The 24,298-nt window shown below is 41.2% G+C and overlaps 1 protein-coding gene across 11 annotated transcripts; it reads left to right on the forward strand.

The window, feature by feature from the left end:
* The first annotated feature begins 202 nt into the window (after window positions 1–202).
* Vamp4 (vesicle-associated membrane protein 4) lies at window positions 203–23,001 on the forward strand. 11 transcript variants are annotated; one of them, XR_015635311.1, is made up of 9 exons: window positions 203–356; window positions 3,834–3,955; window positions 5,280–5,326; window positions 8,235–8,285; window positions 12,471–12,571; window positions 13,615–13,803; window positions 16,941–16,992; window positions 18,890–19,878; window positions 21,014–23,001. XR_015635311.1 is itself a non-coding variant. In NM_001429889.1 (8 exons), exons 2-8 carry the CDS (start codon window positions 3,890–3,892, stop codon window positions 18,916–18,918), a joined length of 426 nt encoding a protein of 141 aa, NP_001416818.1. In that variant the 5' UTR covers window positions 203–356; window positions 3,834–3,889; the 3' UTR covers window positions 18,919–22,997.
* Window positions 23,002–24,298: the final 1,297 nt, after the last annotated feature.

The raw sequence follows: 24,298 nt of genomic DNA on the forward strand, positions 1-24,298 counted from the left end.
TCGACCTGCTCAGTGTCTCCATTGTCTGAACTTGTCCCCTCCGCCAGAGGACAAGACCCGGAGCGTCGAAAGGCTCGATCTGGGTTGCCAGAGCTTGCTCCCGTGCGCCCTCCCCAGGCCTCGGAGTACCGAGCGGTTCGATCTCCCCGGCCTGAGCCCACCCCCTCTGCCCAGCGCCAGGCGGTGGAGCGCCGAGTCGCTCGATGAGCGGGGGCGCTGCAGCAGAGCGGAGCGGTGGCGGGTCTGTGCCCTCGGCCTTCCCCCTCCCACCCTCCTTCCTCAGCTTCCCGCTCCCTCCCCCGCCCGCCCTGCGCTGCCAGCAGGGACTGCTGCCCGGAGCTCTTCGGAGACCTCAGGTATCCCGCCCCGGCGCGCGTGAGGAGGAAGGAAGCCAGGCGACGCCCCTGCCTACCGCCCCCAACGTCCGCTGGGGCTGGGAGCTGGCCTGCGCGAGGGCCGGGTCGCGAGTGGGGAAGGCTGGGGCCCGGGGTACCCTGAGGAAGGGGCGCGAGGACTGGGGAGCGGCTGGGGTGGCCGGGGAGCTTTGGGATCAAGTTACCCTCCAGGGGAAGAGCTGTTCCCGAGGGGGCACCTGTACCGGGAGTGGGGGGCCAGAGTTCTGAGCGGATGTCGCGGTGCGGGGCCTGGGGCGGCGGCGGGGAAGGGAGCCGAAGAACTGGCCGGGAAGCTCCCTGAGGTCCTTCCTCAGGGGTTCGGAGAAAGCGCGCAACCCCGCTGTGCTTAGAATGACCCGTGGGTAGAGGTGAATCCTTACACGTAACAGGTTTTGCGAGTAAGATTTCCAGGCACGATTTGCGTGGAACTGTCACCAGCCAAGATTGCAGATGAGAAATGAGGGAGAACCAGCAAGAGAATGGAGGCTGAGCAAAGGAAAGCCGTGCCCAGCCAGATTTGAGCTTTTTAGGGAAATGAAATACACAGAGCTTGTTTTGAAGTAAAAAAACAAAAACAAAACAAAACAAAAAAAACCAACGTAGACTAAACAACAGGTTAGACGCGTATTACGTGTAAAGCCACTGAATAGAGAACGTACTACAGAAGATGCATACGTGAAATTTAAGCGAGCAGGGAAGTACACGTAAGAGTCTTGCGATGTTGACACTTCAGTGAACCGGGTAGTGATCCATCCACGAAGTGGAAAGACATCACGATGACTCTTACTACGTAGACACGTTAAACGACAAGAATATTTTTGGTAGGAGGAACTGTAGGCAGAATGTAGTCAACTCTAATATGTGAGCAGTTTATTTCCGCTTATTTTTAATCTATAAATATCATTAGTTGAGGTAGTTTATCAAAGGTAGCTCGTTTATCTGTCTGCTCTTATGCTGGTGGCTTGTTTATTCGTCTGGCCTGAGTTTGCTTCCTTTCTTAGACTGATAGCTTGGATTTTAGAACCTGATTAAGAGGTTTACCCCCCCCCCCCCATTAAAGTTTAGTGTTATACCTTGTAAAAGACATTATGTGAACTTGCTTGATCCCACTTTCCTGTTGGCTAAGATCAGTCGGAATACCTGTTCTTACCAGCCAGTTGTTTCCTTGTGGCTGTGGAGGATAAAAATATAAAGGCCAGATACAGTTAGAAATCTCACTTTCTTCAATTCTTGCTTTATCAGCTTTTTCCCTCAGTGCATTCCGTAACATTTCTGCATGAGATTTATTCTGAGATTAAGATGTAAGGAGTAAGATGGGTCAGATGATTGTAACAGAAGTAATATAGAATAAAGACCCCCAGAGCTGTCACTCCAGCATGGAAGGATAGCAGTTATAAGTGAAGCTGTTTGGAAACAGATAACAGGAAGCTGATTTCACTGGTATTACTTTTGATTCCGGTTTCTCTTAGTGCCTAACAATCAATAAACTCATATCTAAATTATTTAAAGATCTGTTTTTTTTTTAATAGAAGATGGTAGGCTGTTATAAATGTCTTTCTAGAACAGAGTTCTAGACCATGATGGTAACTAAATGAATGGATATTAATGCTGATAAGGCATAGCCACTTATTGATCTGTTTGAGTGATGTGATATAACAGTTATCTTACTAAACTTTCTTAATGCTTACCTGAAAGAAGTGTCAAGCATTTAAAAAAAAAAAGTGCATGCTAAAAATGCTGTTACTGAAGATGCATATTAGCACATACTCAGGACTTTTACTTAGCCACCATACTGGAAATGTGTATTTGCATGACAGCTACTTCCCTGGGAAAAAATGGTTATTTTGCGTACTCAAGTATTTCCTTCAAAAATCACAGTGCACATTAACATCCAAAAGTCTGTGAGGTGCTTCCACAGCAAAGGAACCCAGGTTCATTTAACATCCTTGTTTTTATATATGAAAAAGCACATCTTCTCTCAGAAAAAATGTCTGTGAACCCAGAAAGCAAGGAGGGTGTTTTCCCTCAGAAAGCAAGCGATTTTGCAGGAGATCCTCTACTAGACACTAGTCGAAAGTCCTCTTAGGTGGTTTCTACCACTGTCTTCTAGGAAGTAGCCACAACTGTCCCCTTCTTTAGCGACCACTGAATAAAAAGCGTCCTACAGAAGATGCATACGTGAGATTTAAGGGAGTGAGTGTACTTCTGAGTTTTTGTACCTGGTTGGCTGTAAGTTGAGATGGCCACTGTCCCTTTGTTGGTTTCAGTTAATTTGCTAGAGTGGCTTGCAGAATGCAGATGCTTTGCTTACGTTTGCCAGTTTATTTTAAAGACTGTTATAAAGGGTGCAGATTAACGATCAGATGGGATGGATGGAAAAGTATAGGAGACACCCAGAGCTATCCTGGTCCCTCCAGGTGTCCATCTCTAGGAAAGTCATGTGTTTATACCTCAAAGCCCCCTGGGGCCCTGACCACTTGGCTTTTGTGGGGGGCGGGGGGGAGGCAGGGCACTCGTAGATTATAACAGCAGCTGTCCAGAATCATGTCAGCCTTTAGCCCTCTACCTTCTCCAGAGGTTGGAGTGGTGTGGAATGAAATAGCTCAGCCTTTTAATCCTGACTTGGTTTTTTCCAGTGATATCCTCCATTCTGAAGCTGCTTATAGACTGGGAGACACCTGTCAATCCCATTAGTATAAAAACTCACGTTTATCTCCCATGGGTATGGGGCTTTTAGGATCTACATGTTAGGAGAAAAAGAAGGCCACAGAGAGAGAAAACATGTACATGTACATACATTTGAATACGTGTACATATGTGTAGTGAGTCAGCAGATATGCATATATAAACATGTATGTATGTATATACACATATGCACACACACAAACATGAGAGAGAATTGCCATTCCCAGATCGTCACATTAGTACTTACAAACTAGCCATTCTCACGGAGTGCCAACGGAGCAGAGTTTATAAGTGTTTTTGTATGTGTTATCTCATGTGACCAACTAACTTCATGCGGAATCCTGGAAATCACTATTTTACAGATGAGGAACTGAATCATTTCTTAAGCAACTAATTAAAAGTGCAGTGACAAGAAGTATGCCACTGTTTTCTCACTCCAAGTGAGAATCACAAAGCTCTTTCAGGATTTAGGGACTATTCCCATTTTCTCCCTCTTTGACAGTATCTGCTCTTTCATGATATAAAATCTCCAATTCACCATGTTCTCAACACGTTTCCTTAGGAAAAGAACATCCATTTTTATGATGGCTTTAACTACTTCTTCAGTCTAAGACTTAGCATATAGACTGTAGTCAGTGGAGTGGAGCAAGAGTAGGTAGATAAAGTCACGAGTGAGGAGATCTTATTGTACAGTCCTTGGCACTTTAGCCCTATACCCCAAAGTTCCTCATATGATGAATTTTTTTTCTTAAGGTGGTGGATACTTATTCTGTTGGGAAATACAGCAAGAGTATTTGTGAGCAGAAAGTATGCCTCCCAAGTTCAAGCGCCACCTAAATGACGATGACGTCACTGGGTCTGTGAAAAGTGAGAGGGTAAGTTTAGACTCTTCAGCTTTAAAGAAATTGAATGTTAAGTTGCCTTTCTAGTGAATGATGTATGTATGTATGTAAGTGTGCTCACCTATATGTGTGAGTGAGAAGACTACACATCAACATTGGGTCTCTTCCTCTGTTGCCCTCCACCTCATTTTTGAGACAAGGTCTCTCGCTGACCTGGCACTTGCTGCCTGAGTAAGCTTGCTGGTCAGAGAGCACCAAAGCATCTCCTGTTTCCATACCTCAGCACTGCTTACGGATAGATAGATGCATGGTGCCACACTTGGCTTTTTAACATGGATGCCAAGGGTCCAAACTTAGGTCCTCTTGCTTATAAAGCAAGTACTTTTTCTACTGAGCCACCTCCCAGACCTCATCGGACATTCAAATGTGGTATACATTTGTGTAAGTCCTTAGATTCGATCCGTTTGTATCTTAAGACTTGTTCTTGTGGCTGGTCTAATTCCTGGAGGAGAAATGTCCTCAGGAAAGATACATATGTGATTCATCTCCCACATCTGTAGAGGCACATTACCACAGAGTTAAGGCACGATAAAGCCACTATTTTATATTGTCTTCGGGGGAAGTTGCTCTTTGCAACAAGCTGCTAGAGGCTACTTGCCTTTCTTGGTTCATACCTTTTCTCCATCTTTAATCTCAGCGCCACAGTGTCTCTTTCTTGCCTCCCTCCTCTCTCCTTAGTTGGGGCTTAAATGAATAATCAGTAATAACCTTCAGACTCCTTGATTACCCCTGCCAAGTCTCTTTACTTCACAAGGTAACAGTCACAGGTTTTGGTATTGGGACATGGATATTTTTGAAACACCATGACTCTGCCTACAAAATATATATTATCTGTGTCTGAAGGTCTAGCTTTTGCTTAATTTTAACCTCCTGTTAGGACCTCATGCTCTGCTTTTAGGGGAGAATGTAGCACCATCCTCATTTCAAGGGAGATTTTCTGTTTGATAATATGAAACTGTAAAGTTACCTTATTGGAAAGTGTCTAGAAAAACCTTTATCTCTGCTCTCAGGTCACCCCGCTGTACTCATTCTAGGGTAGCCCTTGGACTCCACACTAAACTGTCAACAGAAAAGGTGGAGGCAGGGGAGGATAGGATCCTGGGATTGAAAGCATTGTCTCTGTAGGTCAGAAAACACCATTCCATTTCTTCTAGCTGCCATGGAAGCGTCTCTAATCTACTGTTCCCTTTTTCTGGAAGATTGTTTTTTAAAAAATGTCAACAGCCTAGCACTTGTCTCTGAGATTTTGTAATTCCTCTGTATCTGAAAACTCAAGGCCTTTTTCACTTCTTGACAGAGAAATCTTTTGGAAGATGATTCAGATGAAGAAGAGGACTTTTTTCTGTAAGTTAATTTTTTATCCAGTTGTAACTAACATACAAGGAAGTGCATCTAGTTAAAGCAGTCATGTGAGGTTTGACATGTGCTAAAATAAATCTTTATAGTATATAGTATAAATCTTTATAGTATATAGTATCATGAAAATAAAGCTCTTTAAGCTCGAGCACTTCCGAGCTTCATAAGCATTGCTCTCCTGCACTCCTTTCTGTCAGTGCAGATTTTGTTTCCTAGGGTTGGATATAAATGAAACTATATGTCGTGTCCCCTCCCACACACACACCTTTTTATACTTTTGAAACTGGCTTCATTTATATAACCTCCTTATTTTGAGATCCATCTATCGATCAGTAGGTCATGTTTTGGTGTAATATTCTATTGTATTAGTACATACAGTCTATGTATCGACTCACGTGTGTGTGAATGTTTTAGGTGGTTTCTAGATTGTTGGTCAAACATGAAAAACTGTTGTAAATGCTTATGTGCAGGGCTTATGAGAACACGAGCTTTAATCTCTCTTGGCCAAACCCCCAGGCGTGAAGGTCGCTGCACACTCACATCTGTGTTCCAACGTGACCACACCACGACCAGAGCTTCGACTTAATTGAAATCAGTTTCTTAACATATCTTCCCTCCCTCCCATCCTTCAACAGGGTCTCACTCTGTAGCACAGGCTGGTCTCGAACTCAATTATCACCTTGTCTCTGTTTCCCAAATGTAGGGATTGTAGATGTGTATCACTGTCTGTCTGTCACTGTCTTTTTCTTTCTCACTCTTTCCTCCCTTTCCTTCTCCCTCCCCTCCCTCTGTGAGCTTCTAGGGCCCTGAGGAAAACACTGTACTAGGGACCTTAAGAGGCACATTCACACATCCAGCCCTTGGAGTCTTGGCCTCCTGGTTCAAATCTTCTGGATAAGGACCATACCAAGGCCATCAGGGCGACTCTTAGGTCCCCGGTACAGTGTTTTTCTCAGGGCTCCAGAAGTTCACAGGTGAAGAGCCAAGCCTGTGCTGGTGTCCTCGGGGATGAAGGTTTTCCCCACAGTGCTGAGAACAGCTCCAAGGTACTAAGGTGTCACTACTCATCAGGCTCTTCCCTGCTATCTGCAGGTGTGTGCTAAGTCCTGCACGCTCGCTCATCCTGGTTAATCCATAGGAGAATGCTGCCGAGGGAAGATTGAGGCATCTCCCCAGGCCAACAGGGAGAACCCCTCCTCAGCCTGTCTGAGGACCCAGTCCAGGGCCAGTGTCAGTACTGTGGCAATGATGGGAGGAGTCGGCTTGCCTTTTACCGTAATTCTGCCCTGGGAGCACCAAGAAACTCACAGACACCCAGACACCAAGGCAGACAGTATCCTGTCCACTTCCAACCACTGTTCCTCTGAAGCCTCTTGGTTTGTTTGCTTCTGTGTTTTTTGTTGTTCCCTTTTCTGTTTGTTGTTAATAAAAATATTTTGTGACAATTGGTTGAAACTGAGTAGGATGGTGCCAGTACCTGTAGTTCCAGATACTTGGGGAGTGGGAGATTGCTTGAGACTAAGTGTTCAAAATTTATAAAGTAAAAAGTAAGTGATAAGCCCATGAAGATTGTTGATAGGCTACAATTCTAATCTAAGAATGGGAATAGTATCATTTGGGCATACATGTGAGATGAACTATGGAAATAATTCTCTGTAGTTAACACGCAGTTGGAACGTTTGGTTTGGTTTTGGTTTTTGGGTTTCTCCACATAGCCCAGGCTGTCCTGGAACTCACTGTGTAGACCACGATGGCCTTGAAATCACAGAGATTTCACCTGCCTCTGCCTCCCTCGTGCTGTGATTAAAGGTGCCAGCTTTTGGAATGGTTCTAACATTTTTTTAGGTAACTACCTCATCCATCACATCCTTTTTCATGACTGATTTTCCATTCTTTTCTCTTGACTTATTATAATTCCTCTGGTTCAGAATATGAAATGTTGTGCTTTGACTTATCATTTTGGGATAGAATGCTGGTCTAGAACTCCAGTATTTAGTTGGAGCTCTGAGGACCAAAAGGGAAAAGCTTACAGAAGTTACAGCAACATGATATTTTCATACTTATAAATGGTATTATTTTAATGAATAGTTTGATTTTTTTCCTTCAAAAACAATTTCTTAGAAATGCATATTTCACTTCCCTTAGAAAGTTTCATGTGTAAAAAAATTAAGAACATAGTTTGTGTGTGTGTGTGTGTGTGTGTGGTTTATACCTTATTCTCTATCTTCAGAAAAATGCCATCAAAATATCCTGAAGTTCTTATTCCTAAAACATTGAAATGAATGGATCAAGATGTTGTTCTTGCGTTTTTCTCTCACTGTATGGGTATCTATAAGAAAGATATTCAAAAATATACTTCAAATTTTTAAATTTTTTAATAAATTCAAGGTGAATGTATTCATAGTCACGGTTATATTGATAGGACATTTCAGAGTTTTATGTATAGAGGAAAAAGTATTACTTAGGATCAGGATTATGTGCTGGGCAGCGGTGGCCCACGCCTTTAATCCCAGAACTTTGGAGGCAGAAGCAGGGGGATTTATGAGTTTGAGGCCACCCTGTTCTACAGACAGGACAGACAAGGCTATACAGAGAAACCCTATCTCAAAACAAACAAACAAACAAACAAACAAACAAACAGATTAGGATTATGCAATTGTACCTTCTCAGGAAGTTTTAACACTTGAAAATTTAGATTATGACCAATGATATGACCATGAAGTCCATACATGATCATGTAGCATTTAGTTCTACCAACACCTGTAAAGTACAGCTCTGTGTGATTAATGATGGTCCATATTTAGAGCCCAGCTTGATTGCACACATAGATGTAATTCTTGTGCTCATCTTTGTGAAATGTTGTCATTACAAATGTATACTGCACTTTTATTTTCAGACGGGGACCATCTGGACCAAGATTTGGACCCAGAAACGATAAAATTAAGCAGTAAGTTCCTAGATACTCATTTGTTTAAATGATTGTCATCGTTCTATGTGGACCACAGCCATCAGACATGGTCTGTGACCAGAACTGCCTATTGTTTAGATAAAGTTTTGGGGTTTTTTTTTTTTTTTGTTTTTTGTTTTTTTGTTTCTTTTTTTTAATTTGGAGGCATTTAGCCTCTTTTTTTTTTTTTCTTTTCTTTTTTTTTCGGAGCTGGGGACCGAACCCAGGGCCTTGCGCTTGCTAAGCAAGTGCTCTACCACTGAGCTAAATCCCCAACCCCTAGCCTCTTTTTTTTTAAAACATTGTTTTAAACATCTATTTATGTATTATGTATACATCATACAGCTTTCTGCCTGCATGTATGCCTGCAGGCCAGAAGAGGGCACCAGACCTGATTATAGATGGCTGTGAGCCACCATGTGGTTGCTGGAAATTGAACTCAGGACCTCTGGAAGAGCAGTCAGTGCTCTTAACCTCTGAGCCATCTCTCCAGCCCATAGATAAAGTTTTTTTTTATTAGAACAGAACATTTATTTGTGTCCATATTAGTCCTTGCCGTTTTTTAACTACAATAGCAGAGATTATCTGGCCTAAAATGCCTTTAGAGTCCTATAATATAGAAAAAGAAGGAGTGGCCAAAGGTCCTAGTTTCCTGCACCGTTGTCTCACACTGCAGCTATAATACCAAAAGCAGCCGGTAACTTCAGTTCCAGTGTGGAGTACCGTGTTACAGGGGAAGTGTTGCTGGACTTCAGCTGAGTGGTTTTGTAGTCTACGGCATACTTCATCAGTACCTGGAAGTTTTAGGAAACTGTCTAATGATGGTCTTGTAAAGTACACATGCCGTGGAAGAAGCTGGCCTCACAAGCCGTTATCTCAAGGCTTTAGGGATTCACAGAGCATTCTGCATATGTGTCTATGAGTTTGTCTGCGAGGGGGTCTGAATGGAATTGAGCTAGAGTGACTGTCCATCTACATCGTCTGTCCATCTCTCACGTCTGAAGTGTCACTGGAGCAGAGGAGTCTGGAGACACATCGGGGCAGTTTGTTCAGCCAGCTTTGTTTCCATCTGACATGCTTCGCAGAGTGACTCTAATGTAGAGTGTCGGTAGAGCCACACTGATGGCATGTGTATGGAAACTTACTGTAACCTTGGCAGGCACAGAATTTTTGAATAAAAAGGAATTACTGAGTGATGGAGTGCTCTTACTCTAGAGCTGAAGGCTGCGGTTTAGTTAGAAGTCAGTAGCAAATGGAAGCTTGATGGCTGAGCCTCATGACCGCTAATCCCACGTGACATGACTCACCAGCACGTACAGGTGACACACACACACTTAAGGAACACTCCCTGATATTGGTACGCCAAATCTGCCATTTTATTCAACCAAAATGCATTGTTACCACTTAATTTATAATAATTCAATAGAGTAGTTCTCAGCTATATAGATCAGCAACATTGTTTGGATTTTACATAAAATACTTAATTAAAAATAACCAAAAACAAAACAAAACAAAACAAAACAAAACAAAACAAAAAAACCCTTTTTGTCAACAGTACCTTAAAAGACCACAAGATGGGGGTATTAATAGAAAATTAGTGTTTTCTCTATAAAATACAGAAGAATGTGTGTTACAGAACATGGATTTTTTTTTTAATGGAAGAGCATTGACCTTATCAAGTACATTACACTTAGTATTGTACACTGTGTAAAGTCTTTGACAGACTATCACACTTAATTCTCATAAGAGAGACAAATTATCATCCTCGTTTTAAAGGTGAGAAAATATAAGGTTGAAAGAGCCTTCCTCGCAAGCAGCATGCACGCAGTAGGTGACAGGCTAACCACACAGTGTGGAGTGTGGTATGGGAGGGTGGGTGAACCGGACACAGGCAGGAGGAGGATACAGATTGAGAGAAGGCTGGGAGAAAGGGAGAACAGATCGTACAGGGGATGGATATGCTCGCAGTACACTGATGGAAATGTCACAACCAACCAACCCTATTTCATTGTGTGTGTGTGTGTGTGTGTGTGTGTGTGTGTGTGTGTGTGTGCGCGCGCGCGTGCACATGCTCCAGTCTGTCTTTACCCATGGAGTCTTTTGCTTACAGCAATTTGGACATAGGACTATTTCTTCAACCTTTTGGTTTTATATTAAAATCATGTATAGTGTATAGTATGGCATATTAATGTCCATAATAACTATAATCTTCCCAACTGTATGTAGCAGCCATAGTACATTTTGTTCATTTCTGTCCTGCTAGTCAACATTTGTGTGACATACAGATGACTTGAAAATGTCAAGACTGTCCAGGCTTGCCCAGACTCACTACATAGCCAAGGACAGCCCTGGACTCCTGATCCTCCTCTGCCATTAGCCATTCAAGTACTGCGTGCAGGTGGACAGCAACGTGCCACAAATACTCTTCAGTTTTCAGGACCTTCCATGTTGATTTCTGTATTAATTCACATCCCCGCCAACAGCATAAGTGTTCGCCTTCCCTGCATTCTCACCAACATTTGTTGTGAGCATAGACTTGCTTTTTAGTGGTTAGAGGGTTTCCTGGCATTGTTTTATAGCTCTCTAGGCACTAGGTCATTTTTACACAACCTAATTGTTGACTTACCTACTAGCACAAACATTTACAACACTCGGCCATAAGCCTGTTGTAGGCATGCTCACTTCCTGTTCAGTCCCTAAATAAGCAAAAAAGTATGGCTGGGCATGAAGGAGAATGTATGAAAGCTGTGATGGGCAGTTTTAATGGGTCCCGTGTCTGTGTCCCCTCTGCCACAGGGCTTGGTGGACACCGCTCTGAGGTTGGGGAATCTGAGCATGGGACACAGCCAGAGCTGGCTCTGGGGTCCCTGGGCCTGCAAGGAGCCCAAGGCCATCGGGTTCTTGAGCTCTTGGGCATTGAGGTGCCGCTGGAAGCCATGGAAGAGCTGAGAATAGAGTAGGGGCCCATGGACTGGATCTAGCCCGGGGCCAAGGGGAAAAGAGGGGAGTTCAGGTTGGTCCCACGAGATGAGTCCTTGGTTGGACAGCGGTAGGCTTGAGCTTGTTGGCTGTCACCTCTGGGAACACAGGGAGACCTTCTGTGGGAGATTAGGCGGTGGCTCTGTAGGTGAAGGCTTTCTCTGTGGCTCCCCATGGCGGGTCCTGATGAAAAGAGTTCGTGGTTTTAAGACAATTATTGCCATGGCAAAAATGGATGAGTAAAACTGTACCCCACTTCTCAGGGTGGGCCTGAGGTTAAATACCTTTTGCAGGGAGGAGTGTCTGGGAAGGAAAGGTTATTGGCTAAGCCTCCAGACCTTTAGGTACCTCATTATAAAGGAGATCTGTCTTGAGCCTACATGACCTGTGGTCATGTCCTTGGGCTTGGGGCATTGCCCTTTAAGAGAGATATTTGTCTGTAGTTAGAGCATCAGAGGAATACTGGACATGCAAGTATTTCTGTGTTTTTATAGGAGGTAACTCCTGAATGACAGTAGGTAGCTGAGGAACATTTGTTAATCAATCTTAAGTTTGTTTCAGTTTTCATTGGACAGTCTGAGTTTGATTAGAAGAGGCTCCCCATCATGTAAGGAGGAAAATATATTCATTTAAAGATTGAATTGCTTTTTTATTTTTGCCTATTGGTGGACATTTCCCAATATCCTTGGGTGCTCCAAGTTGTCTTAAATGTTGCTTATGTTCAAGAGAAAACTAATGGGCACTGAAGAATTACAAGGTATCTAGTGCCTCAGAGGAGTGCTGTGCATTTCCATTTTGAAAACTAGGTATCTTCCATTAGCCTCCAGTAAACCTGATCAACACTGTGGTAAGTCTTATGGTTGAAATGGGTTGCAAAGGAAGGTGGACAGCTGTTTCAGCAGTCTACTGAAAAGAAAATGAAGTATTTAGAGTCAAACTGAGCATTCTGTCCATGTTTGGTTTGTTCGTGAGTGCATTGAAGATAGAATTAAGACTAAAAATAAACCTTCAGTTAACTATTACTTTAAAGTGTATCCTTTGTCCTTAATTACTTGGGTATTCAGACCCAGAAACAGAACAACAATGCTTAATTTTATGGTTTAATGACAACCCGTAGTTCTCTGAGAATTTGCCATATCTAGTTAAAGTTTTAAAAGTGTAGGTATTTCTAAAAGAAGAATAAATTGTTATCTTTTTTCAAACTAGTGTTCAGAATCAGGTGGACGAAGTTATTGATGTAATGCAAGAGAATATTACCAAGGTAATTGAAAGAGGAGAGAGGCTAGATGAACTACAGGACAAATCAGGTACGGCCACTCGCTGTGTTTCTTAATGTTGGGACTGTGTGTGTAGAAATGCTTGCCTTCCGGTGGGGTTGTCTCTCCAGTGTTAGGAATCGTGGATTAACATTCAGTTCTTAAGCTTGATTTCCATGGCTTAGTTTCTGCCCATTAATGTGAATGGTCTTACTGTTTCCTTCTTACGCAGTTAAGAATGGAGAGTTTAAAACTTCATTGCTGAAAAGTTAAATCCTCTCTTTTCTCTTGCCCTGTCACATGCTTTGTGTTTCTTAGGATGTCAAGATTCCTTTCAAACTTGCCTACTATTTTACCTTCTCTTCCCTGGTACTCAGGAAGTCTCTGTTTACCAGCAGATGTTAGTCTCTCTGTCCATGATTCCTAGCTCATATTTAGACCTCAAGTATTGTTTGAATGATGACCTGTGCTTTTCCTGGAAACTTAGGAACTTTTGTTTACAAGGCAGATGTTAGCCTTTGAGCCTGTAATGGTTCTTGGCTCATATTCGCCCTTCATGCTGTGTGAATGGTGAATAGCCAGATTCATTCTTGATAGATTTGCTTGATTTCTTTTTCACTCAAAATCAGTTATCTTTGTTTTCTAAAAAATTTAATTTTTTCTGTGTGCAATTTTTTTCTAAAGATGTGCCAAAGTATTTACTTTGTTTCTGGTGCTGGGATTTAATGTGTACCATTGATCTGCCCATGGGCAGCAAACCCAGCCCCTTACTATTTTAAAAACTTTTATTACATTAATTTGTGTGCATGTGTTTGCAGGGGAGCACGTGTACATGTGGGGGCTAGGGACTTGGCTCTGTCCTTCCATCACGTGTGTCCCTGTGTATCAAACCTAAGTCATCAGGCTTGGAGTCCATCTTGTCTCCCCTGACTATTCTTAGTTTTAAACTATTTTCTTACCAGGATTGTTTATGTGTAAGCATTGAGACCCTAAGAAGAGTTCTGGAAATCTTGAGTTGGTGTCAGGGTGGGGGTGGGATTGGTTGAACAAACTGACCTTCCACTGTGTGTTCCTTTTTTTTTTTTTTTTAACAGACTTTGGGAATACATTTTAAGAAGTAGAAATTAATGTTTATCTTTGTGTGACTATATAAAGAATCCTGTGATGTCATTTAATCTTCTCTCCACCCTCTGTATGATATAGAAAGCTTATCGGATAATGCAACTGCTTTCAGCAACAGATCCAAACAGCTTCGAAGGCAAATGTGGTGGCGTGGATGCAAAGTGAGTAAATGAGGGGCGGGGGAGGGGCAGAGAGATGTGATGAGAGGGGGCTGCTAGTCTCTGAGCTTGTGAGCACAAACACTGTAATTGCCTCCTTAAAGATTTCCCCAGCCTGGGAGCTCTAAAGGAGCAGAGCAGTGCCTGGAAGGGTGTGCTCGCTCTGTCCATGAGAGTGCCCATGTTGTCAGTGAGTCAGCATCTGGATGCGTGATAAACTCGAGGCTGCCCTTCTTAGACCGACTTCCACTTCTTCCTAGCTCTTAGAGAACAGCTCATTGTGGACAGAGTGGGTTTGGATTTGGTGTTTTTTTTTTTGTTTTTTTTTTTTTTTGTTTGTTTTCTTAATAGAATGAAAACTAAAGAAAAAATGTGATTTTTTTTTTTCATAGTGGGAAAAACAGTAGTGGTTTGTATGCCAGAGTCTCTCCTAACAAAAGATTAAGGAAAAAGTCTTGTTTTATTCCTCCATTATTAAATTTTAATAAGGACAAATTGAATCACTGAATACTAATATTTCTGCAGAAATGAATTTTCCTCTTAAATCAAATATAAACAATCATGAAAAATATCTTTTAAGATTTAAAAAAAAAATGTTATGAGAGCAAGTCTTTCCTTTTTCCTCTTGAATTTAGATATGTATTTTTATTTTGCCAAAATCCTGAAACATGGACTTTTTGTTGTTTTTAACCCTTCATTTTAGGATTCAGCAATAATTTTCTAAACCCTACTTTTGCTGTATGTTAAGTATTTCTTCTAAGAGATGTCTTGGATTCACTGAGTTTTGTCTGATTACTTGTTAAATATTCTGTTCCCAGAAATAGAACTGAGGAAAGACAAGTTTCATTGTTCCCTTCATAATGAACTTTTTTTCCATTTATTTTTGTTTTCTTCAGACACTAAATTTTGTATTTTCCTTAATTTATTCCTCTTTGCCTCCTCCTCTAATGTTTTAAAGAGGTTTAGAAGTACAAAGGATTGCTTTTTAGTCAGGCTAGGATCAGGCTAACGTTGTGGGTCAGCAATAGCACCAAGCATCTAATAAGCATTGTTACAGAAGCGATTACCGCCTCGTGTCCCTTCCTGTGGGTTCTGTTTCTTCAATCTCATCCTACATTGTTCCTGTTCATCTGGGGAGCTCCCCGTGCCTCCCGCTTTTTGGATTGACTTCTGTCATAGTGATTTAGGAAGGCTATCAAAAAAAGGAGGTGGGGAAAAAGACATCAGAGGCTGCCACTGGCGAAAGGGTGTGGGGTGGTAAGGCTGTAGCTGATGATGAAGGAGCTTTGAACAGTGATGGAAATGTGTTTGGTTATGACAGTTTTAGATAGATGGTTCCTGCCCCAAAATGGAACCCAAGGAAGAACACTCTTCAATATAGGTTCTTTACACTTTTGTTGATATTTCCACTTTAATTTTGTAAAGTTCAGCTTAGTTATTTTTATAGTAATAGGACAAATTAATATATGTTTTAGGAAAGCTACTCTTAAATTCCATATTACTTAGAAAATATTTTTAGGTTAGATAAAGAATTGAAGTACTTTTTAGTATGCTATAAGCTCAGATTCAAGACTAGTTTTTATAGTTTTAAGTTATCATAATTAAAGACATAGGCTCTTATATCCAAATTGCAAAGCATTTTAAATATTCCTTGGGTGACTTTGTTGGTGTCATGGCTACAATGTCATGAAGTGTTAGCAGCTGTTCTATTTTTAAAACATTTGATTCCTGTTTCTATTTATAATTGTCACTACAATGAATCAGCTTTTTATAATATTGAATATACTGATTTTTTTAATTTTTGAAATGAATGTTATAAAAATCTTGGAAATAAAAAACATCACACCAACATTAACCAATACCTTGATGACCGTCTGTCTAGTTAGAACAGCCTTTCTGAGGCTGTGGAGGCTCGCACTGGGCTGTACAGTCTGGTCTGGTATGTGTCTATGCACTGGTCCCTAGCAACAGTGATTTGCTTGTTTTTAGGACGGGCTAGCCTGAACTCACAGAGACTTCTAATCAGTTCTCTGCCTCCCTAGTGTTGGGATTAAAGGCATGATGACTCATGCCTGGCAGAGTCAGCCATTTTTAGTTATGTATGATGAAAATGTTTGGTGAAAACAGGGCTTTGGATTCATCAAGGAAATAAAATTAGCTTACATAATGTATGACTTTAAAAGGTGATGGAGTGGTGATTGTGGCAATTCCATGTGGAAAGATAATGTGACCTTAAATGTCAAGCACCTGACTGAAGACCGATCTTAAGGCTTCCCTTTCTCACTTGAAACTGTACAATACTCTCAAGTTACTTAAGTGTAGTTATGCATAAAGAAAATATAGGCCTAAAAATGGAGATTAAAACACTGTGAAGGAAGTAAGGTGAGAAAACTACTCTTGGGTACTCCAGGACAACTGCCCCCATGGCGCCTGCTGCCATGTTGACAGCAGTTCCCGGTCCATGGCTGCCTTCCATATTGTGCATATTGTTGCCATCCACAGTGGCCTGCAGTTGGGGAAAACTATTTATCATGGCTCTTGGGAGAGAAACACCAATTCACTTTGCCTTACCATATACTCGTTCCCTTTTGCTGTTGGTTATTAGTCTCTTCTACATAATTTGTCAATTTATTATCATAGGTTGTCTTTATAGGGATAACTCCATGTAGAAGATTTGCTGTGATCCGTGGGTTAGGCATTCATGGGGCGAGGGCACATTTCTAAGGAACATAACTGCAGATACGCAGGACCGTTTACATAAATGATGCATGGACTAACTGCCTGTGGTTTTTATCCAGTTTCTGAGCAGAGCTGCAGAAAGTATAGTTTTGTGTCTCACATTAGAAATAAACCCAGCCCCGAGAAGGCTTCCATTGTGGCTGCTTACTGCCTAGATAGCACAGCCTTACACGTAACATCCAACATACCAAAACCGTTCACATGTGGGGAAAGTTGTCTACTTAACTAGAATACAGAATGTGAATAAGAATCATGTTCATGTGAGAAATATTGACTTGCAAAGCCTTCAGTGAATGTGCGTGTTCATGAATGAGGTAACATAGAGCAGTAAATAGCAGAACAGACAGGCTCGTCTGCTGTGTTAACAAGGTAAATCTTTCCTCTGCCCTTTTGTGTTCTAGATAAAAGCCATCATGGCTTTGGCTGCAGCTATCCTTTTGCTAATGATTATCAGTAAGTATTTATGGGATCACTGTTTCTTGGGCTGTTGTGTTTTATAAGGCTTGGGGTTTGATTTGGTCTTGATTTTTTTTTCCAGAGACATAGTCTCACTGTGTAGCCCAGGCTGTCCTAAATGCCACTGTGTAACTCAGGTTGACCTCTGGCTAGGGTATTATGTTAAAATCAGTCTAATTCCTTTCAATGTTAGTTAACCTAGTATATGGAATATCAACATTGAATAATGGCATGGCTTGATTAAGGAGCCAACCTTTACCTAGAATCTGCCAATCTCTAAAAGATGCATTTAAAATGTATAGCCTTCTGAGTGATTTGCGCATGCACGTTTCTGTGGGGAGTCTGTATATTTTGTTGGAGTCTCAAAGGATACTCCCTCCCCCTCAGCCACATTCCAGACACAGCACAGGACTCAGCTGGTTTTCTTGTTTGTTTGTTTGGTTTTGGTTTTTGGCTAAATCTGGTAAGTGTTATACTTAAAACCAAAATACAGTTTTCTGTTATTGTTGTATTAGAGACAAACCCAGTTAATTTCTCCAGATGGTTTTATATGTATGCATATAGATTTGAACTTAATTTCAGTTCTGAAAGTATAACTCATTATCTGGTTTTCCTTAATATTCTTTTCAAAGTCATATCATTTTTTTTTATAAGTACCTTTCTTCACGGTCTTATGTTTACAGAGATTTTATGAAGAACTCAAAAGGGTCTTTAAAAAACAATTGAAAAATTTTATAAGACTATTTTTTAAACTTAAAAAAACTTAGAAAGAAACACAATCCAGTCTCATTGCCTAGGCCGTTGTGTGATTTGTCTCCTAGTTGAAATGCATTTGTACCCCTGTGTTAGTGCTCATGTTACTTCCACAGACATGTGCAGACGCGTTCAGAGCAGGAATTTTGACTCTCTTCACCCCCAGGTTTCTAGCTGGGGTCAAATGGAGGTCTGCCTTTTCATTTCAGCTTTCATTACATAACCAGTGTCTCTTTCGTAGACTGCATGGTCCACACATTTGTTGACTTTATGGTTTGAAATGGACCTCAAGAATAGTCTAGAAATGCTGGCCTGATTACTAAGTGTCAGCTGGCTGTGATACACCTTAACAGAAAGCATGAGGCTAGGTACTGTGTTCAAGGATGAGCTACAGTGCTACTGGCCTTGGCTTCACAGTAATTTCTAAATTAAGGATATCTATTAAATATGATGTTTTAACAGAAACACTTAAAACAAGATGATGTATTAGTTTATTAAGTGTAGTACCCAGAGGCTCATGGGAACTTACCCTGTATTTTTCCTAGGAGTAGTGGTTCACCATTTAGCAGTTCAGTGCTCATGATAACTTTGTGGGTCAGATGACAAGGTGATGCCATGAGAAATACAGACTAACAGAAAGGACCTTGAGGGCCACTGCACTCTCACTAAGGTGCTAGCTGCTGTCAATATAATTGTTGTACTAATATAACTAGTATAATAAAAGTGTATGCTTTTAGTCTTTTCCCATTGATATGTAAGCATGATTTTCAAAAGCTAAGATCATATCTATAATTTCTAATAAATATTTTATTCATTATTTTCCTGTATCATTAAATATGGTAATAATATTTTAGAAGCTATGGGCTACTGTTTTGTTATGGTTTATTTGCTCAAGAGGCCAGTGTTAGATACCCGGTTGTTTTTATGATATCTTTGCATTCTTCTTATTTCATAGTTGTTATTTTAGATCAGAGTCTGGCCCTCATTTCTCCTTTAGTGGCCAAAATCTACACTTAGGGTTGTGCTTCTAACTTAGCCGTGATATGTTTCTGATTTTGATGCATTCTTTTTCTTTTTTCTTTTTTCTTGTTTTCTTTTTTCTTTCTTTCTTTCTTTTTTTTTTTACTTTTTTCTCTTACAGTTCTTATAGTTGTGAAATACCGTACTTGATTTGATGACAGAGATCCTCATTAAACAAGATCTGGGACAATAACATTTAAAGATTGCTGCATAATTTAAATGAAAACCTATGTATATAATTTTCAAATTTTCTTTTTCAAGAAACTAAAAGGCAAGTACCAATTCAAATTGGAGCATTGAGAATACCTAATAATCATCTTTCCAACTAACAAAATGTGTTTTGAATAAGTATATTTGATGCAAAAATAACTCTATTTTGCTTTATTCCAAGGATCTAATTTGAAACTAGATACTTGCCAGTTGTTGTTTGTATATATAGTTAAACACTGATGACGACATCCCATACTTGTGTTTTAGTGGCATTAAAAACAGTATTGCATCAAAGTGAGAGTCAGTCTGGTATGAGGAAGCCTATGCAGAGTCCTGACTCTGCTGAGAGAGCTGCGTAACCATCCTGTGCGTATTGCAGGAGTGCCACCCCCTTCTCACATTGCAGTTGCTTCACAGGCTGTCCCCTGTGTACGGATTAACTAAAGCCAAGCATTGTAAATGTTTCTGCCTTCAGCTCTACCCGAAACATTCCAGTAAACCTGACTGTATAAGAAAACACGTGGTAATCTTTTGGTATTTGGATTTTGAAAATGGGAAATTTAAACAGTGTGAAAATCGTAATATGGTACATAAAACTGGAGATAATAAACTCACTGGAGAATGTCGTTGGAGTGTTGAAAATGAACAATATGTAGCTCCCAGTCTTGGTCCAGTTGGTTGTCAGTTAAACTACAATAAAAAGGGACTAATTCTGATGTGAGTAAGTGAAATCTGCAGGTAATTTTTCCTGGTTTAATTTTTGTTAGTGGTTTCCCCTCTTTAACTAACCCTGTGCCAGAAGTGCTGACGTTAGCAGTCGAGCGCCTCCAGTGCCGCATTCCTGTCTGGCTGACGCTCTTGAGGAGACAGATGTTGCCAGTGTTCAGACAGCTCGTGGCAGTAAGTAGCCAACTGTCAGGAGCATAGGTGACCTCACATAATCAGTCAGTAACTGACACCTAGGGGCCACCATTGACACCAGCCTGCTCCTATAACAAGATGTGTTCACTGTAGAGAGTGTCGGCCCCTTAATATTGTTTAAACAAAGTGAAGAGGCCGCCTCATGTACAGGGGAAAGGCAGAGACTGCAGGGACTCGTTCACGTGGACGTCTCAAGTTAGAAATCGAGTTCACAGGGGTGGCCATTATATGATGGGGGATGGGGGGTAATGGTCCTGTATAATAGATATTACTTTTTGTGATCATTTTAATTCAGATGTGTAGAACAATTTGGATGTTTCTTTGTTTAATTCTACAATGGTTAATATTAACAGACAAAATGTTTACAATGGAAAGAAATTTGAAAGGGTGGAAGCTAGATTCAGTGATATCCTAGACAAGGTCTGAATATGATTCCTGGAGCTTCCAGTTTGTTGTATCCTATGGAAAATCGACTCTGGCCTTTTCAGTGCTTGTCAGTTCTGTACACATCCAGCATCTGATGTGTTGGGTTTTTTCCTTAAAATGACTCCAAATTTCCAATCTTCTTTTAATAAAGTATGCCACTTTTAAAGAAATAATTATAAAATCATAGAATTATAAAATTAATTTTAAAATATTAAGTATAAAAATTTATATTATTTAACTACTCATATATATAGTTGTTTGTATTTAAATTTATCGCTTCTGAGGAAGCCATGTTGGTATGGGACTCAGGATTTTACAGCAGTGTTGGCTTCAACCCAGCTTATCGCTTTGCCCCTTTTGATCTTACATAATCCTGAGACCTTAAAATGACATTGATGTGAAACACTGGAAATGTGGGTGTTTCGACAATTAGAAGCTGAGAAGATGTGTGATAGCTCGCACCTGTAATCCCCGTTCTATGAGCACTGAAGTAGGAAGGTTTCCCTGATTTTGAAGCCGTTCTAGGCTTTATGGTGTGTTCTGGACTAGCCTGGGCTATAGAGTAAGAACCTGTCTCTTTACAATAATAATAAAAGCCAACCAAGCAAACAGTCAAAAGAGAAGCCATTGTCAGATTGACGCCAGGCCTACCTTCATTCCCTCCTTAATCATTCTTTTTCTCATTCAGCTCAGATCATCCTGCACTTGAAAAAATGAAGTTTTACCACCATCAAAACTATCTTTATTTAACAACAGTGAAGATCAACAGAAAAATCCAAGTAGCTTTGCTAATGTTAGTTGATGCCCAGTGAAATCAGGTCACCACTGCCGTGCCTGACGCGTGCCCTGTGGTTTGTCTGTAACAGAGCCTCTTCCCTTGCAGCAGTCTGATGAGTGGGCTCCTTCTCCATCATAACCCAGTGTTGTTGTTACCTGTGGTCCTAACAAAGCTCATTGGGAATTGTCCCAAAACTTTATAAACTGGGAAACGTATTGATGAAAAGAAGGTCCAGTGTTGATGATGAGCTTGTTTTAAGTGGAGAAAAGGTAATCACATCAGGTACAGAGGTGCATGATGGCGTCCTGCCGACTGTCGTTTCAGTTCACTCCCGGGTTCTGTGTTAGGAAGTAATGCTGGCCTTTTGAAAGCAGAAACTGGCACCTTTCTGCTCTATATGGCATGTGGGTGCCCTGTGAATGCAAACGCACACATAGGGTGAGGCTCAGATGTGACAAAAGCCTGACCTCTGTCCTTGCCACTTAACACCTGTTTTATGTCCTGTTGGCACTGTAGCCCAAACAGACTTGTATTTACTTTATGGCTAGAAAATAAGCAAGAAGTTTTTTTCAGTGTTGAAAACAAATGTCATTAGATGTTCTTAGTTGTACCGAGTCAGAGTGTTCCTAAGTTAGGGACTGGACTACTAATCAGATTTTGTGTTTTCACATAGAAAGGTTATCGGAGTCAGTTTACTTTTCTGTGAGTGATAGTAAGAGCGTGAGTCAGTTGAAACACATTGGGAGGGGTTGCCAAATATCAGCATAAAGACAGTGGCTCAGAAGAGGCAGAAAGGGCCCTCTTAGTCCATAAAATGTGCCCTCCTTAAACTGATGTGGTCTGAGTCTATCTTGTGTGTCTTGGGATTTTTGGTTGGTGGGTGGGTTGGTTGGTTGGTTAGTTGGTTGGTTTTAGTTTTTTTGAAACACGGTCTCACTGTGTGACCCAGACTGGCCTCAGATGCACAGATGCATCGGCCTCCCAAGTGCTGGGATTGGAGGTATGTCCCACCACACCCTGTAGCCTTTTTCTTTTTGGTCAAAGAAAGAATCCTTGGGCTCAAGTGGTCTTTGCAACTTAGCCCCAGAAGTAGCTAAGACTACATGTGGGCACCAGCATGTGCTGATAGACCTTCTTTTAAAGCCTGATGTTAGTCTTACTTGGATATTTATTTTCATATGTCAAGCAGAATAAAGGGTGGGACACATTTTTATTCTGGCTATTGTTTCATTTCACAAGCTACTTAGAACAAGTTAGCAGGGATGAGAAGAAAAACATTGCTAGTCCAGTTGGCTTCAGCTTATAAAGCAAGGGCCATACCATGTTGTGTCCCTCAACTCCAAGTCCCTGTGTGTGTGGCTGTGTCCCAAAGTGACACCGTGCTGGTGGTGTGTAAGTGAGGGCTGATTTCCAGTGTGCGCTGAGAGATGACATGATTGAGGTAGGTGAACCTAGAGATAAAAGGGTTCTTATAATTGAATATAGAAAACTTCTGGTTTGACGGTGTTACATTAGGTTCTTTTCACTTGAAAAGATTTTGAAATAAAATCACATATTTTAAAGCTGTAAATTGTATATGTCTGAGGATTTAGTAAAATGTCAGAGATCAATCTATAAGAAAATTTAAATATTGTTTTTATATCTTAGTTGTCTGTCATTATTTTAGATCCCACAATCCCTAATTTAACCATTTCGGCAAGTGCCTTTGACACTTAAGGAGTATTGTGGGAGATGAGCAAATGTAGGTGCCACACCCCGTTTCCTGGCTTCTCAATTCCTCGTGACAGTATATGTTTTACAGTGCTACAAAGTTCAGTCCTTTGTGTTCATGTGAGATTGTACTGTAGCCTTTCCATAGTAAACAGCAAAATAAACCATTTGCAGAAAATGAAAAGTAAGCACTGTGGCTTGTTCAGTATGTTACCCATTGACCCAGCTTCAAAGCAAAGCACCTATGCAAGCAACCCAATTCCATTGCTCCCTGTTTCTAATAAAGTACATGAACCTATCTGGAAAGAATTTCTCAATGTACAATTCTGTGTCCACTGCAGAGAAGTGATGGGGATACTCTTGCTTATCCTCGCTGGTGTCCATTTCAAAGAGAAAAGAGGACAAAGTCTACCTAATTTTAATACTTCAGTTCTAATCAGCTGGGCATGGTGGTGTATATGCTCATAATCCCAGCACTCAACAAGTGGAGACAGACGAACTGGAAGTAGTTCGAGGGCTACAAGGCCATACACACACACACACACACACACACACACACACACGTTTCCAACAAGAACACCTGGCACCTGTCCCTTAGCTGTGCACTGCTGTCCTTTACAAGCAACCTGAATAGTGACCATTGTCACCAGACCCTAAATGCCATCTCTTTACTGTTCCAAGAGGGTTATAAAGTGCTGTGGTCAGGAATAGAGATCGGAAACACTGTAAGAACATTCCAAGAACAACACTATTTAACATAATCTAATATTTCACCTTATGGGAGAGCCAGTGAAGGCCAGGCCTTCCGTAAATCGAACAGTCACACTTAGATGTGCCCTTCTATGCTAAGCACCGCTGGGTAACATTCACTGCTGTAGGTTCTCAAAGGAGGGTAGTGCACTTAGGTGGCTGTGTCAGGGGACCAGATCTCACTGAAGCAGGATATAAAGAGATTCACAGGAAGCCTGTGAGTAACACTGAACTCGAGAGAGGATGTGCTAGACTGATCCTTGTAACACAAAGGCTTGCTGTTCGCTCCATTTAAAAACTAGGGCCAGAGAGTGTGTTTGTTAGGTAAGAGTGCTTGCCCTGCAAGCGTGAGGACCTGAATTTGCATCCCTAGGACCCACATGAAAAGCAGGTACAGCTGCATATATCCATAACCCCTGCATTGGGGTCGAAGAGCTCCGACCACTCTTGACAAAAGGATCCTCTTCAGATTTACTGAGACACCCTGTCTCAAAACCAGGTAGAAGACCAGAGGAAGACACCTGAGGTCTTGCTCTAACCACCGTGTACATGTAATCACATGCTGACATGCTCGTACCGCACAAATACATAGCCCCATCTTTTTAACCTGATTATCCTGTCACTCTCTACCCAAAACTTTGCTCTGTATAGAGCTTTTTGTTTATTCTCTTAAAGTACTTCAAGTTTTATGTGCAAAACCACCCAATCTTAGTTTCATGAAGGTCACCAATGACC

The sequence above is a fragment of the Rattus norvegicus genome, chromosome 13, assembly GCF_021556685.1.
Source record: "Rattus norvegicus strain SHRSP/BbbUtx chromosome 13, alternate assembly SHRSP_T2T, whole genome shotgun sequence".
Classification (NCBI taxonomy): domain Eukaryota; kingdom Metazoa; phylum Chordata; class Mammalia; order Rodentia; family Muridae; genus Rattus; species Rattus norvegicus.